Source organism: Rhinolophus ferrumequinum, chromosome 6 (genome assembly GCF_004115265.2).
Source record: "Rhinolophus ferrumequinum isolate MPI-CBG mRhiFer1 chromosome 6, mRhiFer1_v1.p, whole genome shotgun sequence".
In the NCBI taxonomy this organism is placed as follows: Eukaryota; Metazoa; Chordata; class Mammalia; order Chiroptera; family Rhinolophidae; genus Rhinolophus; species Rhinolophus ferrumequinum.
Genome location: NC_046289.1, coordinates 4,140,425 through 4,159,736, shown reverse-complemented (window position 1 = coordinate 4,159,736; position 19,312 = coordinate 4,140,425). Strand labels below are relative to the sequence as shown.

Sequence of the window (19,312 nt, the reverse complement as noted above, 5' to 3'; positions counted from 1 at the left end):
AGATGATAAAAGATAAATATGGGTAAGAGCTATGACAGGCCGGACGGAGGGAGGGAGGAGGGCAGTGTCAGGGCCGGCCTCTGAGAAAGCCGGGCCTGGCTGGAGGAGAGCTGGTCCAAGCTCCCTCTCTTCCATCTCCTGCAACATGTTGCTGATGAAAGTCCCAGGACCTGGTGGCTCGAGTTCCTCTCCAGCCCTGTGCGCCATTCGTTGGCGAGGGCGGCCTGCCGGTCCTCCCCTTCCCGCTCCCTGGCCTCTGCCCCAGGTTGCTCTGGCCGCTATGCCAGAGGGTTATTTAGTTTTTCCGCTGCAGCCTTAGATCCCGACTGGGCCCGCACCCGGGTGTGCCTCCCGCTTTCGCCACTGGAGGGGGCCGTGCGCGTGCGCGCGCGCGCGCGGCGAGGGGCTGCCAGGACGCCGCAAGCCGGTCCCTCTGAGGGTGCCTGGAGGTTTCCCGTGCCCAAGTGGGGTGAGGAAGCTTAGAGGTTACAGCTCGGCGCCCACAACCATCCGTGCCCTTCGCGGACAACCTCAGCCCAGCGTGGGGGACCCACAAGGCGGAGGGAGGTGTCATTAATTTCTCCTCTAGTACTTGGGGGCCGCCTGCTCCTAAGCCATGGGGACACCAGCCACGTTGGAAAGGCCTTGGGATTCAGTTGGACAGAAGGGCAGATGACCTTGGGCCAGTCGAGAGCTTCATTTTCCTCAGCAGAAGACGGCAGGAGGGAGAAGGGTCGCCGGGGCCAGCATCAAAGAGTCCGGGAGACAGAGGCTGCAGCCAGCAGGGCTGCAGGGGCAGGGAGGGGCAGGGTGGCCCCCAGCGGTGGCCGGGAGGTAGGGGAGGCATTTGTGGTGCCTTTGTAGGGCGGCTTGGAGCTGACGGGAAACAACAGGAGGGGCCACCTGAGCAGGACCTGGTGTTGGGATGGCTCGTGGTGCACCCCAGCCAGGGAGAGGGGTGGCCCCATGGCTCTCCTGCTCTGGATGAGGTCAGGACCTGGTGGTGGCTGAGAGGAAGGGGCCAGAAAGAAGCCCTCCAAACCAGCCTGCTGTTTCTCTTACCCTCATGGCACAGGTGGCAGTGGGTGGGGTTCCTCGTCCTCCACCCACTTCCAAATCTTTCCACCCCCATCCCAACCCGCTCTGCTGCAGTCACCCCCAGTCACCCCGTTCATTCTAATGCTGGATCACTCACTCCCCAGCCATCTTCCCTCGTGAACTCAGCGTCGTCCTCTAGGATAATCCACCCCCGTCTGGCCGGTGGGCTCCTTGACCTCATCCTGCTGACGACCCTACCCCAGCTGCTGCTGCCGTATCTTCCCTGACACCCGCCCCCTGTAGTCTGTCCTGGGGTCCTACTCTCTCACTGCCACTCCTGCCTCCCCAGGGCTGCACCCCAGCTTTCGGGGGCAGGGCTTCCCACCTGGCAGCACCACTGTGTGGAGTACCACCGCCCAGCCGGCCGGGGTAGAGGTGGTACAGAAACTGCTCCAGCCCAGTGATGTCTATCAGCGTCCTGGGAGCGCGCGGCGGGGTGGGGTGGGGGCCACCAAGGAGGGCTTCCCCGTGCAGGAGGCGAGCAGGGGGCTGCATAGGCCCAGCTCCCAGCAGCACTGCCCCTTGTCTGGTGTGCCCTGTCACACTGCCTGCCCCCGGGGAGCAGGTGGGTGCCATGTCAGGGTGGCGATGGGGTCACAGCAGCAAGGAAGCGAGACCCAGGGGCACACGGTGGGTCCTGCACCTGTCCAGGTCCCTCTGAACTGACACGCTAGGGTGTCTGTCACTGCAGCCACGGGAACCTGGCAATTTGGCCACCAGGTCTGGGTGGCCGGTCCAGGCTGACCCTGGCTACTCCTGCGGCAGAGTGGATGCTTGGCCAGGCCCAGAGCAGCGGGGTGGTGGCGGCTGTGGAGCAGGAAGGCCTTCGGGCTCTGGGCCCAGCACCAGCTGGCCACGTGACCCGGACTGGGCCCTCCTCTCTGGTGTCCTCCACTGCAAAACGGAGGCTGGTAAGAGCACTGGAGGGGCTGCACAGGGCTGAGCCACTGCCACCGTTCCAAGAACCTGCTATCCACGGGGAAGGTGTGAAGGCCCTACCCTGTGGGACGAGGGACTTTTGATTTATGAGAAACGACTGAATGACTCGGTGAGAGCGGGCCAGGCCGTGGCCAGTGAGGAGCGTCGCGAGGATATTATGCTTCACTCATTATGTGTGCCTGAGGTCCCCGGGGACAAACAGAAAAGGGAAAGAAGTCAGTGTGTCAGCCCAGTGTCGGTGCCAGAGGTGGGCCGGGCTGCAGGGCCTTCCTCGGCACGCCTGGCGACTTGCACTGGAGAAGCCAGGAAAAGGTGACTCAGCGTTTCCCTCAAACTGCCATGGGGACTCCACCTGTCACCGTTCATTTCCCACAGTGGTGCTGCCCACCTGCTGCTAGGGCCCTCCCTTCCCAGCCTCGAGATGCCCTTGGGCTCAGACGCCCCCACATTGCCTGCCTCCTCCTGCCCCTTGTAGTCCAGTTGCCTCACCTCCTCCTGTGGGGTCTTTAGGGCATGAACCAGATCCTGTCCCTCCCCTGGGTAAAACCTGCCAACTCCTCACCGTGGCTATGATACAACTGGCTGCATGTGACAGAGAAACCAAGGAAGTGCATGGAACATGGGGCAAGTGACCAGCCTTCCACAGACCAGGCTGGTACAGTGCCCCCCATGGTCACAGAGCTGGTTCTGACTCTCAACTGCTCCTGCAGGCTTCTTGCCCCCGTTTCATCAGGAAAAGATGCGTTTGTCCCTTTTACAAAGCTTTTTCAGAAGCCCCAGCCACTGACTTTTGTACCTGGGACCTGTGGCCACGTCTAGCTGCAAGGGAGTCAGTAAAGGCATATACTTTTTAAATTCTGGACACACTGAAGCCCAGAACAAATTGGGGTTCTATTAGAAAAGGCAGGATGCCTTCTAAGTAGGCACCTAGGAAGGTCTGCCAACGTCCCCCTGATACCTGTGACTGTACCCTTATTTGAAACAGGTTTTGCCGATGTAATTAAATGAGGTCATACTAGAATCGTGTGGGCCCTTAAGCTAATGACTGGGGTTCTTATACGAAGAAGAGACAAACGAACAGGGGAGACGGCCATGTGAGGATGGAGGCAGGGTTGGAGCGATATGCCTAGAAGACAAGGATGGCCGGCCACCAGCAGGTGCTGGAAGAGGCAAGGAAAGATCCTCCCTCAGAACCTCCAGGAGCCAACACTGCTGACAATTTCAGACTCTTGGCCTCCAGACCTTCAAGAGAATAAATGTCTATTGTCTTAGCATACATCTCCAAGATAACTGTCAAGTGCAAAAAGCAAAGAACAGAACAGTCAGTACCTAGGCCACACTCTGTGAGGAGTAGGGACGTTCCCACGTGCTGGGATTTGCCCAGGACGGGAAGTCCTCCACGAACTGGAGACAGGCCTCGGGTCCAGGGAGGGGCACGCCGGCCGGGAGGAGGTGGGGACCAGGTTTTCCCCTTCAATGCACAACCTGGGTTCCGTTTGCATTTTTTTCTCCCCATGTTAATATATTACTTATTCCACACAGAATAAATATAAATTCAAATCAGGGAGAAAATAAATTGTCAAATAAATTCACAACCCCCCTTCCCAACCCCTCCTCCCATCTGACTTTTTGGTAATGTTTAACCATCAGTGTTCAGGGTGGGAGTGGGGGACCCTGGTTTTTAGCATTTGCCTGGGTTTTCAGAAGAAAGTGAGAAAGTCCAGGGGACCTCATGGGTGAAGGAGCTGCTGCCTGGGAGGGACGTCCTGTGATGTGCCTGACTACACTTCACCCTGGGGTCACCAGCCAGCCCCTTCCTGGCCTCCTGTCCCTGGAAACTGAAGATAAGCCCAATGTCACAGGCTGGCGCTGGGGATTAAATGGGGTGTAAAGACCCAGGAGAGCTGCTGCTCCCCTGGAGGGAACGCTGGGGGCCCTCCTGCCCTCCCTGTAGGTGGGTGGAGCTTTTTGGATCAGCAGTTGGGAAGCAAAGAGACTCCAGGTAGACAGCTTCAGAGATGAGAGGAAGACACAGAGTGCCCAGAACTGACTCCAGGAGGCTGAGCATAAGTGGGGGTGGGCAAATGAGGCCTCCTGCAGGAAGCTCTCATGGACCTCTTACGTAGGTTGGGTTAGGTCTACTCTCCGATGGACAGATCCATTCTCCCTTCAGAGCTCCACTTAGACTTCCCCTCCTTTGGAAGGCCATTTCTGACCTCAGCTAATGTCCTTCTCTGTGCCCTCACCATAGCTTGGTACTCCCAGAGCTGACGACACACGTTGCCTGCCCTGCCCAGCTAGAGGACGAGCAGGAACCAGGCTTCCCATCACTGGGATAACCAGACATCTGAGGGATAACCAGACATCTGAGGAGAACCTGCTGAATGCCGAGAACTCATCCAGCATGTTTGAGTTTTACTCAATCCTCACACCTCCATTAGCCCATTTTGCGGATGAGGAAACTGAGGGTTTAGATGCATCCCAGAGCTTGCCCCAGGTCACACAGCCCCTCTGACTCCAGGGAGAGGTGCGGAATGAAACCCCTTCCTCGGTAATACACAAAATGAAGTCCATCCCTCTTAAAAAAAAACCAAGAATGTTTTATTCCCTTAGTGTTTCTGTATAATAATGACACCCCGTGTACAGGGTGGGAGTCTTGTCTTCCTTGACCACAGGCTGCCTCCTAGGAGAACGTGTCACGTTACCCAAGAGGCTGAACCCTGTTTAGGGCAAAGGAGGCCACAGTTACCTCCTACCCGTGCAAAACCATCCACCTCCCCATCCAATCACAGGACCACACTGTGTGGGATGTGCCCGGGTGCCCGAAGCTCACACCACAGCCCTGGTTTCTAGCGACAGGTCCGGAGCATGGGCTCAGATCCTCCTCAGCCTGGAAGGGCCCAAAGTGGCCACACCTGTGCCCACTAACGGGCCCCCTTCACGGCCTCACAGGAAACCAGGCACTGAGATTGCCCCAGAAAGACACCATCTGCTGGGGACTGGGGACCCCATAGTATCTCCCTGCTGATCCCTCTGCACCTCAGGGAACCCTGGCTGGGATATCGGCAACCCATATCCCCATTTCACAGAGAGATGCACAGCCTGAGGACAGAGGGTAAAAGAGACTATTTCCTATTTAACTATTGAGATCTCCTCCCATTGGCCTGTCCTGCTCCCCCACTCCAGTCCTCAGGAGGATATGGAACCTCCAGCAAATCCCGTGGCTTTTTGGTGGGTCCCCAGGTCACCCGCCAGTGGGAGTGGCAGTAGTAGGGGTATTCCCAGCAGTGCCATATGGAGAAGCTGTGGTGCACCGGCAGAGGATTCCATTCTGATAGCGGCACCTGGAGCTGCCTCTCTGTCCCCAACACAGAGACTGGACAGGTGGCCAAAAGTGTCCTTGGAGTTTTGCTAGGCAGAGGATGTGCAGAGTCAGTGAGTCACTGGGCAACAGCCCATGAGGGGGTCATCAGAGACCCCATGGAGATGGTGGGCGGGATCCCAGGGAAGGGCCGGAGTGTCGGCTGGGTTTCCGGAAGCCTCCAGAGAACAGTGCCAGGCGCTGCACAGGCCTCCCCTGAGCTTCCCGACTGCATGACGTGGGTATGAGGATCCCCAGGTCACAGCTGAGAAAACTGAGGATGTCAGGTTTGTGGCCCAGGTCACCCAGCTGATGAGTAGAATCCAGCCCACGGGGCGGTCTGGGTGTCTGGGCTGGCTGATCGGCTGGGGGTGCCAATCTATGTCTATGTTGCGTCTTTGAAAAGCAGCCCTGGGGAGGTCACGCCTTATTCGCTGGGGACCGGGTGTCACAGGCTGGAGGGCTGAGGCAGCGCGGGCCCCGCCGGGGCAGAGGAGGCAGTGGGCACGGCCTCATCCTCGGGCAGGTCCTCCTCGCTGCGAGCATACGTGAGCACGACGGTGACGGTGGCGAAGGTGGCAGCGTTGACTGGGAAGGCGCGCAGCAGCGTGGACGCCAGCCCGCGGGTGAAGACGCGCCAGCCCTCGGCCTGGTAGCTCTGCCGCATGCAGTCGAGGATGCCGCCGTAGCGCGGGGGGCCCCGCAGCCCGTCGGCCTGCAGCCGCGACTTGACCACATCCATGGGGTAGGTGGAGAGCCAGGACATGATGCCCGACGTGCCGCCGGCCAGCAGCAGCTTGGGTACCAGCAGCCGGTCGCCGGGCTCACAGCCCAGCGCGCGCGTCAACACGTCATAGGTGAGGAAGTAGACGCCGAAGCTGGGCGTCTCGCGCAGCAGCGTGGACACCATGCCCCGGTTGACGCCGCGCAGGCCTTCGCACCGGTAAATCTGCACCAGACAGTCCAGAGAGCCCCGGTAGGTGCGGGCCGGGCCCGCGTCCTGCAGCTGCAGCCGCGTCTTGGCCAGCTCCATGGGGCAGCAGATGACGCACTGGATGGCGCCCGCCGCCGAGCCCGCCAGGAACTGGTTCAGCGGCGAGTCGCGGCCCAGAGCCCGCAGCGTGTTGCCTTGCACGCCGAACACCAGCGCGTTGATGAAGGTGAGCCCCATGAGTGGCGAGCCCAGGCCCTTGTACAGGCCCAGCACCTGCGGGGCGCACGCACAGGGTCAGGCCCACTGCGGCTTGGGGGAGGGCTGCCCAATCTCCCCTCCCCCCAGGGAACCTCCACGCAGATGGCGGGGCCCCAGCCCGCCCGAGGTGCTCAGGAGGATCCCGCAGACTTTTGTGAGAACCAGAGTCATCAATCTGAGAAGGCTGGGCATTCACACCTCCCCATTTCCAACGCCCTGACTCGCCCAGTAGTCCCCGCGAGTCTTCCATGGGCCCTCGCAGTGTCCTACAGGCCGGTTTCCTGCCCCCACCCCCACCTGCCCAGGCCACTTACGCTCTCCTGCTTGATGATGGACTGGAAGCAGTGCCAGGTCCCTCGGTACTGGGGCTTTTCCATGCTCTGGACCTGAAGCCGCACCTGGAAGGGGAGGGCCCAGTGGAAGGTGGGCAAGTTGGGGCCAGAGCACCCAGCTCCCGGGGCCTGGCACTTAGGACCGCCGCAGAGGCTCTGTCCAGGAGGCCCGATGCCAGACCCGCAAGGCAGGGAGCCAAGGAGCTAGCATTCTGTGGCTTTTGGAATTCCAGGCTGGGGTGAGGCCAGATCTGCCTCTTCAGGGAGGGGTGTCAGTGAACAAACAGCCACAGACAGCCAGCTACACTGGATGACACCCCAAGAGGGCAGGGGATCCCCAAGACTGCAGGTAAGTACAGGGTAAGTATATAGATGTAGATGTGAACAAAACCAACTCCAGCTGCGTCCCCGATCTCATTTCATTTTTAAGTTTCACGCTGTGACCTCGGACCAACTCCACTGTCCTTCGCAAGCGTCTCAGAGCCTTCTGGTTGATGGTTATCTGTGTTCCTTAAAACGCAGCCAGGAATACTTTTGTTAGCAGCAGCAGGGATGGCATGACAACGGAGATAAATATCACGCTGGTAATAGTGTCGATTATAAGCCGCCATCCATCACAAGACCACCAGGAGGGCTGGCCCCCGGCACGACTGCAGACTTTGTCCCTTTGTCCTGTCAGTCACTGGTTGCCAGGTTATACTATAGAAAAAGTACAGTAATGGGTCTGGTCGCGGAGAATAATCTGCGCCGGACTGCTGGGCGTCTGTCCGCTCCGACCCAATCTTCCTGTAAGTAAATCACCCTACAGTAAATTCTGTCATATTCCATGGCGTTGTCAGCTTTGTCTTTCGGCCTGAAGATACCTTCTTGGTAGGGTGGCCATGACACCTCTGCCTCCGTTTTCACCCGCTGCAAGGTACTGACAGTGGGGCGTGAGCACCTCCCGGCCCTCTCCACTGTCCCAGTGGCACACTGCGGCTGGTACTCACGTCCAGTCACTCAGTACCCCTCAGCAGGGCATGGGACGTGGCAGCAGGAGTCAGCACTGAGCCTTTGGGTCCTGCTCAGGTTCTGTCCCCTTGGGAGGACAGTGGTCCTAAGTTACAGTAAAGCCGTGACAGGAGAGCAGCTGACACCTCCTTGGGAACCACGTCAGCAACTCTGGGGCCCAGGGCTCAGGCGCAGCGGTCCCGTTCTCATTGTGAAAGCCTTCTTTGTTAACCAAGAGCTTATCTCTGTGCTTGATACACGGGCCCCGCAGTGCAGAGCGCAAGGAACCTTTCCTGAACTTGGGTACGGTCCCCTGCTCTGACTCAGAAATTGTCATTATGGCCCGGGCCATGACGTGAGCACCCGTCTGTGCTGGGAAGCGGGACAGGGGCCTCAGGTGTAGTCATCACCGGCCCAGGTGGGTTTATTGCTCCCATTTAAAAGATGGGGAGACTGAGGCTCAAGCAACTTGGCCAAGGCTGTCCTCTCAGGGACATAAGCTAGTTGGCGCCGGGTGGGATGGGGGTGCCAGCTGGTGAGAACAGGTGGATCTCCTATTGGCAAAGGCACTTACAAGGCTCTACAGCTGGCAGGCACTGCAACTGTCACCCCAGCACCATTCCCACCCAGGCTGCCAGCTCTACCAGGACTTGGCAGGGGAGGGGTGAGTTTTCAGAGAAAAGCAAAACCACTTGTTGAACTTGAACGACGTATGAACCCCATGAGTTCTGTCTGGCTCAGGTGGTTTTCATTTCTCTTCAATGTTCTGGGGACTCTGGCAGGACATCTTTCTTCCTTTGTGGCCCCTGGAACTAAGAGGGCTGTGCTAGCAGAGATGACGTGAAATGGGGCTGTCCCCTCCTTGGGTTGCATTTTCATACACTCCAGCAGTGTCCTTAATTCTTTGCAGGCTGAACAGTTTCATGCCCATGCTCAGGACAACTCGGGTCCAACAAGAGACCACAGAGGCCGCTCTCCCCTTTGTTTTTGACCCCTGGGTCTGGGGTAAGCCCTCTCTGTGTGGGGGAACAGGTGTGGGGGTGAATTGTGACCCAGTGGCCCACATCTTATAATATCTAGAGCTGAAAGTCTTGACGTTTTGGGGTGACAGGATCTCATTTGAGGATTGGTGGCTTCACCCTGGAAAAGTGGTCGTTCTCACAAAAACCCAGGAGTATCCTAGCTGCCCCCAGAGCTGGGAGACCCCAACATGAAGACCCTCTGATCCAGAGGGACTGATTTTTCTCGACCAGCCCTGCCCAGGGCCCCAACCCAGGGCCTGTGCTAGCCCCAAGTTCATCTCACATCCTCCCTGTCCCCTACTGGTCCTGGAGGGAACTCTGGGGGGCAGGGGAGGGGCAGAGCAGGGTGGGGTCCAGGCCCAGGGTCTGGTTCAGCGAGGACAGAGAAACAAAGCATGGGGTTCACCTGGTCTTGGGGGTGAGGCTTACACTCACTGACAACAGTTACGCTTTTGCTATGATGGAGACAGCTTCCAGCTCAGACAGTAAAGGCGGTTAAAGCAACACAAAATTTCAACATCACATCTGAATAGAGCCCCCCCATGCCAGCCTCTGGCCTCCCTGCCCCCTCCCCTGACTTGGGACGGCCCCTCCCTGGCCAAAGCAGGCTTGGACATGGTGTTCCTGAGTCCTGTCACGTCCCCTGAAGGACAGAAAACTACCTTCATAGAGAAACACGTGTAAAGGCGGTGTGTCTGAGGACAGCAGCTGCGGTTCTAGGTTCAACAGAAGGAAACCAAATTTTGGACTCAAATTTTGTTCCCAGGGGTCTAGAGGAACACATTTTAAATGTCCCAGCCATGAGACAGCATGACTGACACGGAACGTGTGTCTCCTCACACATTCCGAGCACAGATCCAATTACATGAGGTTCAGGGAATGGCACTGGGAGTCCGGCGAGTCGGGACAGGGGAGGGGAGTGGGGGCTCCCGGGAGGCTGGCCTTGTGCTCTGCCCGTGTTTCATAGCTTTGTACACTCAACATGTGTGCACTTACCTACATGTGCTAAATTTCAATTTCAACCGCAGAGCTATGAAGTAAACCCCACTTTTGCAAAAGCAAGAACATGTATGGGTTTGTGTACATTTCTGTTTTTCAGTAGAAATCATTAACAAGGGTTGGGCAAAAGGATATATGAATGACTGTTTTGTTTTGTTTTGTTTTGCTTTTTAGTTGATATGCCTCCATTATGGTTACAAGTTTTTTACAACCTACATGACGCTTGTAACAGCCAACCAAAAAAACCCATATGTACCTGATGGTTAAAACACATTTAGGGAGTACCTTTCTATTTACTAGATGGGGTGCTGCCCAATTCATGAATCATTCAATAAAGCCAATTAGATCTTTAAAAAAAAGAAAAACCACATTTGAAAAGTATCACCTGCCCACAGGGGACACGGTGGAGGGGGGATTCTGAACGCACAAGATGTGGAAACCGATTTGTCTGGTGAAAGGAAATAACTTACTTTTCTACATTGCCCAATTTTCTTGTAATGAGAATGTTTAATGTTTAATAACGGAAAACAGCTAGTAAAAAAATAAGGCCATTATAACATTAAATTAAACCAAATGAGTGTGCTCCATGCCTGGCGCAATGTAATAAATAGTGTGTGAGCCCCTGGGTGGGACAGGACGGGTCACAAGAATTGAGTGACAGTGGTGACTGCTGGGCGGGTTTTCTCCCCTTCATCATAAAAAACAGCTTTTTACAACAGGTTTGCCCAGATGTGATACTGGGGGGGCCACAGTAGCAAAAACAAAACAAAACAACAACAAAAAGGCCCCAAATGGATGTCCTCCCTCCAGGGGCCAAGTAATGGGGGTTCCCAGGGGCATTAGCCTGCCCCTGAATACTGCAGGGGTGCCTGTCATGGCTCAGGAGATCAGAGGGAATTGGGGACACCAGGACAAAGTGCTCCTAGGCTGCTGGGAACTGACTGAGGGGCCGGACGAGAGCCTGCAGAAGGCCTGGCTGGGCCTGGGCCAATCACTGCTCAGAGGGGACTCTGCAAAGCTGGGCTGAGGTAGTGAATCACAGGCCCTTCCTGGCTGGATGCAGCTTCAAGAGGCATTTAGCACACGTGACCCAAGACATAAACACAGCGCAACGTGGACACTGCCAAGCTGTCCCGGGCTGCTCCGGCAGGCCTGCACGGAACTCAGGGGCCGCTGCACGGCCAGAAAGCCCGGCCCTTCCACCTCCTCCCCAAATTCACCGACCGTGGGATGGAAGGAAAGCCATGCTCTGCAGAACCGGCATTTCATCCAGCAGAAATCATACTGCTGAGCTGGCACAGCTAGTAAAAAAATAAGGGCCTCAGTAATCTTGCCCAACCCCTTACGTGCAGAGAACGACTGGGCCCAGATGTAAAGTGAGGGCCCACGGTTATTGAGCGGCGGGCCTCGACCCACACAGGCCCAGGGACAGAACATTTTCAGGTCTGAGCCAAAGCATAAGGCAAGGCCCCCAGGCCTGTGCTGGAGGGAACTGCAGCCCTAAATTCACAAGTCCTTTTCTTAGCCAAGAAACACCCAGGTTCCTGAAAAAAAGAGACAGGAAACAAACCCAGCTGCGAGTGACGGCCTTGCCCTTGCTCTGCCCTTGCCTCAGTGGGAAGAGGTGCCAAGGTCAATGTTTAAGGCAGCAGAAAGTCTGGCCTCACACCCTGCTGCTCACAGTGGTCCTGGCTCCCCAGTGGAGCTGGCAAAAAAGGGTCCCGACATAAAACCACAATAACGGGACAATCTCAGGTGGGACCTGCTATCAGGAGAACATAGATTTCCTTGGTTTGCACACTGAGGCATTGGGAACCTGGGACTCAACGGTGTACGTGAGGGGTTTATGGAGGAGGCAGTGAGTGCCTGCCCCACGAACCCCTGCAGGCGCACGGCTGCCCTGGGGAAACTGCTCCTCAGCTCCTGGACACTGACGGTCACCTCTGTGAAGGTCACGGGCATGGGACTCACTGACAAGTTTTGACTTTTACGTATTTTTCCTCTGAACTTTTCTTTCCAGAAGCTGTCTGGAGGAGTTTTGCGCTGGGCAAGGGGAAACCGGCCCCTTGGTCTCGATTGGCCAAGCCCCAGGATGGACCTCAAAGTGCAGCCCCCGCTGGGAGGTGTGGGGACAGACCCAAGAGAGGCCCTCTGGGCTCAGTGGATAAGCGGCAGCCCACCTGGGCGTCACAGAGAACCCTGCTTCTACTTTATTCCGGAGCCTGTGGGAAGACCTTCAAGGTGTTCCTGAGGGTCAGTGGAGAGGGGCCTCCGGCCGCCCAGACCCTGCAGGCCTCTCGCCCATGTCTCTACCTCCACAAGAGCCTGAGAATTAAACTGTGCCGAGACTCACCTTGACTGTGTCAAACGGGTGTCCCACCAGCACGCCTGCCACACCTGGAGGAAGAAAGGAGGACTTGTGAGGCAAATGCCTGAGAAACCTGCAGCGTGGGGTGCGGCTCCAGGAAGGACAGCCCAGGGGCTGCTGTGTGCCTGGCTCCTCTGGCAGCCCCTTCATCCCCGTGGCTGGGGGGCGGGGAGCATGTGAGGGGACATCCCCAAGGTCAACGCCCACGCTTTCCTCCCTAGAATTTCATGTGCACATCCTGGAGTTCTTTTATTTCCAGGAGTGTTTATGTATAATTAAAACAGCTAACATGTGTTGAGTAACAAACAGTAACATTTCTGCTTAGTGGTTACGGTTCTTAGTTTTACACCTGTACTATCTCTCCCTCTTATTTCCTCCAAAGAAAGGACTGTTAGCCCATTTGATAGATGAGGAAACCAAGGCCCAGAGACGTAACATGTCCACACCACACAGCTAGACAGTGGTGGATTCGAACCTGTAACACATGGGGCAATGCCCTCTGAATTGCAGGTCATCTGCAAAATCTACTTCTTTAAGGTTATCAACGAACAGTTCTGTGTCCGATGAGGATTCCAGACCCAGGCCAGAGAGGGTGGCCGTGTCCCAGAAGTCCTCTGGCTTCTAGTGTTGCATGAGAAATCTGCCGTGTTTCCTTTCTTGTGTAAATAATTGATTTATTTCGACAGGAAGCCTCTGAGATTTTATCTGTAGATTTCAGGAATGTCACTGGAGGTGCCAAGGGTGTGTCTTTTTTCTTTAAAACAACCCTGCCTGGAACTCCACCAGCCCTGTCATTCTGTAGCCTTGCATTTTTCTGATCAGAGAAAATTTCCACTATTATTTATTTATTCATCATCTTCATCATCTCTAGGCCTTCTTCTCCTCCTGGAACCCCTAACCCTCGGGTGGATGAGAAGACACCCCACACCTGTCTTTCCTGCAAGACATCTGTGTTTCTGGTCCCGAGACACACTTTGTTTCTATTCCTTTGAGATCTACCCTTTTTAAAAATCATTTCATATTTTGAATTTTCTCAATTAGAAAATCCTAGCTGTACAACCTCTTTTCTTGGGCTGTAACTAGATCTCCTTGGGTTTGGAAATCTAACATTTGCCCACAGCGTACGGCCTGGCCTTCCTTCTTCCTTCAGTGAACCAAGGGCCCCTCCAGCCCTCCAAGCCCCTTGCAGCCAGGTCCAACTGTGGGGTCCACAAGAAGCACGTGCTGGAAGCTTTGGAGGGGGTTGGATAGTCTTGCCTCTGGCTCTAGACTTGCCCAGGTGCCAGCAACAGCCTTCATCAGCCTCTGGGATGGGAGGAGCAGATCGTCACTCACCAGCCTCTATTGGGAGGGCCCCAGGCAAAGACTCCCAAGGGCAGACATGTCATTCTCACCGTTCTCCCTTGACTGGTTTCAGTGCCCTCAGGCAAGGGGCTGGGTCCCCCTCACCCAGAATGTCCACAGGCGTGAGTGGAGTGTGGGGCCTGCCTCCACCAGGGCCTCCCGTCCCCAAAGCCTTATCCCTTTAACATCACAGACACCTGACAGCCAGGAAGCCCTGCCAGGCCATCTCCCTGAGAGGACACTGAAGCCCACCGTCGCTCAGCTCCACAGCCAGTGCCCACTGCTCTGCATAAGCTGGACTCTACGGGGGAACCCCCATCCCATGACCCTCCAGAGCGGGACGGGGACCACTCCTGGAGGCACCTGGCAGAGGTGGTAGGTGGGGACACCAGGATGACCGACCTGTCCTCCCCAGGCAGGGATCCCTGCCTACCATTGGCCTTTGCTCCTCCTCTCCACACCTGCAGCAGGCAGACCCCCATCCAGAGCTTGGGCTCTAAGCAGGCAGAAGACCTGGGGCTGAGCCCTGTGGGGGAGTGCAGGTAGACATTCCGCCCCTTCTACCAAGCGCAGCCTCCAAGGACTGTCAATCAAGGCCCCAGCCAGCCTCTCCAAGGGCAAGGTTGAACAGGTGACCCAGACTCAGACAATGAAGCTGATGTGCCAGCATCCCCCAACACGGAAGTCGGAATCTCGGAGGACCCCAGGCCGCCGAGGAGAAGCACCCCCATGCCCTGTCCTGAGTCTCCAGTCCTTGCAAGGAGCCCAAACTTGAAGGAACCACACAGAGGCATCTAGGGGCCAGGACCCAAGCAGTTGCCGAGCACTTCCTGGATGGCCCCTCTGTGCAGGCTAGGCCGTGCCAGGGGCCCGAAGGCGGGCCCGGGACACAATCAGGTCATTGTCCCGTGGGCTGAAGGGGAGAGGATGCCCCTGCCCTGCTCTGTAGGAGCATGCAATATGACTTTGCACTAGTACGTCCCCTTCTCAGGGCCTAGGTTTCTCCTGGGTCAAATAAGACCAGAGAGGGTCCCTAGGGAGCAGAGACTGAGGACCCTATCTGTCCCCTCCCAGAATACAAAACCTTGTTGCAGCCACTTCCAACCTCATCCACCTGGGAGGCTCAGGTCTCGAGTAGCTCACAACGAGGAAGTAGGTGAGCACCATCCACCCAGACTTGCATGCGGACCCCGGTGGGACGGTGCGGGTGACCAGTGAAGCACCTACAGCTTGGCAGGGCGCTGGACCCTCGGGCCTGTATAGGATCTCTTCCAGGTAGGCCTGGTGAAGATGGGCTTTCCAGGAAGGGGCCCTGCCTGAGCAAGAGCCCAGAGTGACTGAACACGTGTGTCTGGGGGGACGGGTCTCTAAGCAGGCCCGGCCTTAGGATGAGTATTCCTACCGCAAGCCCCAAGTTCCCAGGACACCCGCAGGAATCCTGCCCCTCTGGGAACAGAACTCACACTCCCCAAGAAGTTGGAAAGGGGCCCTGGGACAGCCCCCACACTCCCAAGCCACCTCTGTGGGGGGAGCGGTGAGTAGAGGAGAGCTGGGGCCCAACAGGGGCCAGAAGGAGTGACAGACACCAAGGGGAGGAGAATGGTAAAAGCAGAGAGGGAGATCTGAGGGCTGGAGGAAGCTGAGCGCTGGCTCAGCACAGCCCCCTCACCCTTCCTGTCTCCTCTGGTGCCCGAGCTTGGGAGAAATTCTCCACTGATTTGCCCAAATCTCTGGGGTTTCTCCCCCTCCCTCAGGCTCCAGTCCTTGGGTAACAGTTTGGGAGGTTCTTAAATCCCCTCACTGACATCACTTCCCTGGCAGACTCCCTTCTCCACCAGCCTCCTGTCGCCCAGAACAGGAAGCTCACGCCACACAGGTTTAAATGCTTATGGTCATGACTGGTCATTCCTCTTTCTCCAGGGGGCCCACCACTGGCAAGTGCTGGAGGAGAGAAGCGCCCACCCGGCTTGGAACACTTAGCCGGCCCTCTCTGCCCTGGAGGGCCTGCCACATATGTCAGCTCAGGTCACCTCATCCCAGAATCCCTGATAGGGAAACCTGGCTCCCAATTAATACCTGTTGAATAAATGAAGTCTCCAAGGAAAAGCGGAGAAACTAAAAGCCAAACAGGGAGGTTTGGTGCCCTACGCCCACGGTAGGGCCATAGCAGAGCTGGGGCTGCACAAAGACTCAGGCCCTCCCCGGGACACTGGACACCAAAGCCCGGCCTCGCTGAAGGTGCCCCACGCCGGTGACACGTCTGCGTGAGCCCTAGGACTATCGCCAGCGGCGTGTCAGGCCCATTCTGCCCGCCGGGTGGAGGCCGCCCACCATCACTTCACTCCACGGCGTACGCAGCGGGCCGCGTGCCAAAGCGTGACTTGGCGCCCGGGATCCAGCCGGCGCCTCTCAGTGCCCCTCAGGCCAGCCTGCTAGGGGGTTGTCGGGTGGCCCCAGCCCCGCCCAGATGGCTGCGGGGGTGCAGGGGTAGAGCCAACCTAAAACTTCTCAGGCCCCGGGAGCGAACCCTGCTCCGGGTGGGATGCGGCGTTAGGGAGAGGCGCTCCGGGACAAGGGCGAGGAGAGAGCAGGGGGCAGCGGGGCACCCACCTGGCAGCCAGTGCCCCGCCTCCGCCAAGCCGCGGTGCAGCCCGGGGCCCCACACCTCCCGTCCGTCCGAACGTGCCCCGAAGGACTTAAAAGAAACTCGCCCCAGCAGACAGTGCGCTCAGCGCCCTCGGGCCTGATGTCAATTCACGCCCAGAGAGCCCTGTGAGACGAAAGCTTTGTTATCCTCCTTTTTACAGACGAGGAAACCCCGGCCAGAGAGCAAGCCGCTGGGCCGAGTTGGCCTCCCATCCCGGATACCTGGCTCCGACCCCGGAGATTCGGGCGCCCGAAGTCTGGGGACCCCGCGCGCGTCCCGCCGCCTCCTCACCTCCAGCGCATCCAGCCAGGAAGTCGAGCGCCATTGCCAGGTTCCCAGCGAGGCCGCCCTTCTTCCACGTCCTTCTCCTTCTCCGACCCTTCGCCGGGCTCGTTGCCGTCGGGGGCACCACGGGTTTGCTGGGCTGGAACTCAGCAGGGCCGCCGCCTCCTGGCGCGGAGCTCCGGGCAGAGCGGGGTCTGGGGGCGGCGGCAGCTCCGCGCACGACTCCTCGCCCGGCGTACGTTCCTCGCCCGCCGGCGCTCTGGCCCCTGCCTCTGTCCGCCGGGTGCCCCGGGTCCCTCACTTCGGACCGCAGGCCCCGCCCCTCGACCGCGGCCGGGCTTGGGCGGGGTGCAGAGCGCATCCAATGGACGAGCGAGGTGCGGACAACGCCCGGGGCCTGCGCACCGCCTCCGCTCCTCATTGGCTGAGCGTGCCCGGGTGGGGCGGGGCGCCGGGGCCATGGCGGGTGGACTGGCGAGGCGCAGAGGCGCTGCAGACAAAGAATGTGGGTCGTGAGCCCACCTGCGCTGCTCGGGGTGGGAGAGGAATAGGGTGTTCGCGGAAGCAGGACCGTGGGGCCCGGCCCGGGAGTCCACACCCTGACTGTGGCCTGCTCGGCCCAAGATGCTCCTGGCGTGCGCGATGCGTGTCAGCTGGGCGGGGCGTGAGGTGCGCTCGCTCCGGACCCGGCCCAGGAACCTGGGTTCAGATCCCAACTGTGCCGCGGAAACGGCGTCCTCGCCTGTATAATGGGGACACAGCCGCGATAACAGACGTGGAGCGCCAGGGTCCTTCGGGCACGAAGGCTCGGACATAACTAGTTGTGATACTCTAAGGGCGGCGAATCGCCCCCTCGGGTAGCCTTCGCCCTCCCGCCTGCGCACCCAGCTGTTGGTGGTCCTGGGACTCCTGGTCGCCTGGCTCGACACGCGGGGTCTCGGGGTCTGAGCGTTCTGGCGTTTCGGGCGGCGGGGAACGAACCTGAAAACGGGAGGGGGCCTGGGGCGAAGGGCGCGGCCAGGCCCGTGGGAGCCGTGGGAGGCTGTGGAGCGGGGGAGGTTCCTGGACAGGGCGGACAGCCGCGGAGCCGAACAGGCCAGATCGCGGCGCGTCCGAACGCGATGGCCAGGACGCATTGTGCCCGGAGGGGGCGGGCGCCGGACTGCGGCTCTGGGAGGCTAGGGGCCCGGGTGAGCCAGGCGAAATGGGAGAGCTCTCGGTCACCGCAGGTAGCTGGGCGGCGGGAGGAGGACGGGGTTACTAGGAGCCTAATCCGCCGCCGACGCCCTCCCACCCCACCCTGAGACTGGGACCACTCCTTAGTCCCTAGGGAGTGTCCCGGTCAGCGACTTCTCCCTGCCCTCCTTCCCCAGCGCCTCATTAAGTCCTGACAGTCCGGTTGGGGTCGAGCTTGGTTGGGTGCTTTCTCTTTCATAGTGATAGTCAAATAACACCCTCAGGTGGGGGGCCCAACTTCCTTCTTTACGCAACTGCGGTCAAACCACACTCTTCGGAGTTTCCCGTTGCAGAGCACACCGTTCTGTTCTAGTTTTAGTTTCTGAAATTGGGATGGGGATTACAATGGATATGTATCTCATGGACAGGTTTTAATTATCTATATTTGATACTAGGGGATATATGTCAGGCATATAAGTAGTGAAGCACGGTAATACAGAGGCCACCCATCAGGTGTGATTTCCTTTCCTTCTTAGAATCTAAACAGAACAATCATTAAGCAGAGCCCCAAACCCAGGTCTGCTGACTCCTAGTCCAGTGCTTGTGATGGTTGGTGGGCCCTGAACTAGGGGTCTGGAGGCCTGGGTTTGAATATCGCCAGCCTCTCTGATCCAGCTCCATGCCTTAAGGAGGCAGGGTGGGGTGGCAGGTGGAAGAGTGGCCCAAGAGCCAGAAAAGTAGTAGCATATGGGCCTGAGGAGAAGCCCAGACACCAAACAAGGCAGGAGACGGTGATGAGGATGCTTGGTGGCTGCAGGCCTCGGAGAGCACGGTGATTAAACAGGACAACCCACATTGAGGTGACTCACCTCTAGGCAGGGGTGCCCCTGGGTTACCAGGCCGCAGGAGGTGGAGCACACTAGTCTGCAGCATCCATCCCTTGTGTTGGAGGTTTGAGAGGAAGTCAAGTACCTTAATGAGGCAGTAAGCAGTAAGTCGTAAATTATTATGGAACGACTGAGAAGGAGGTAAAGATGGCAACGCATGTGCCCTCGAGTTAATGTCCTGTTTCGTACAGGTGGCACGAGCATGAGCCCTTGAATAGATGTAGATGTGAACAAAACTAACTCCATTCCTGTGTCCTGGATTTAAGTTTTCACGCTGTGACCTTTGACCAACCCCACTGCCCTTCACAAGCTATCAGAGTCTTCTGGTTGATGATTATCTGTGTTCCTTAAAATGTGGCCATCAATATTTTTGTTTAGCAGCCGGACTGCATGACAACGGAGATAAATATCAAATTGATAATAGTATTGATTGTAGGCAATCATCCATCACAAGAACACCAGGAGGGTTGGCACCTGGTGCTACTGCATTCTTTGTCCCTTTGCTCCCTCCAACCCCACCCCACATCTAAGCTCTCCCCACGGGATGCAGCCTCACACCTCACCTCCTCCCTGGCCCGCAGGCTCCCGATACTGCTGCACTGGATCGCTCCCCTGGTCCCCTGCGGGGCTGCCCCAAAAGGCCTCCTCCAAGGAGCTTCCTGAGGCTCACTG

The 19,312-nt window shown here is 57.8% G+C and overlaps 1 protein-coding gene across 1 annotated transcript; it reads right to left on the bottom strand.

Moving 5' to 3' along the window:
• Window positions 1-4,618: 4,618 nt before the first annotated feature.
• SLC25A29 (solute carrier family 25 member 29) lies at window positions 4,619-16,881 on the bottom strand. Its single transcript, XM_033108360.1, has 4 exons — window positions 16,584-16,881; window positions 12,287-12,330; window positions 6,905-6,988; window positions 4,619-6,605 (listed from the first exon to the last, which is right to left on the bottom strand). The coding sequence occupies exons 1-4, from the start codon at window positions 16,615-16,617 to the stop codon at window positions 5,847-5,849; spliced, it is 921 nt and encodes a 306-aa protein (XP_032964251.1). The 5' UTR covers window positions 16,618-16,881; the 3' UTR covers window positions 4,619-5,846.
• Window positions 16,882-19,312: the final 2,431 nt, after the last annotated feature.

Coding starts and splice junctions, on each gene's coding strand:
- SLC25A29 (XM_033108360.1), bottom strand. CDS start 16,617: ATGGCGCTCGACTTCCTGGCTGGATGCGCTGGAG. Junction 12,331..16,583: donor CCTGGCTGGATGCGCTGGAG/GTGAGGAGGCGG, acceptor TTCTTCCTCCAG/GTGTGGCAGGCGTGCTGGTG. Junction 6,606..6,904: donor CCATCATCAAGCAGGAGAGC/GTAAGTGGCCTG, acceptor TGCGCCCCGCAG/GTGCTGGGCCTGTACAAGGG.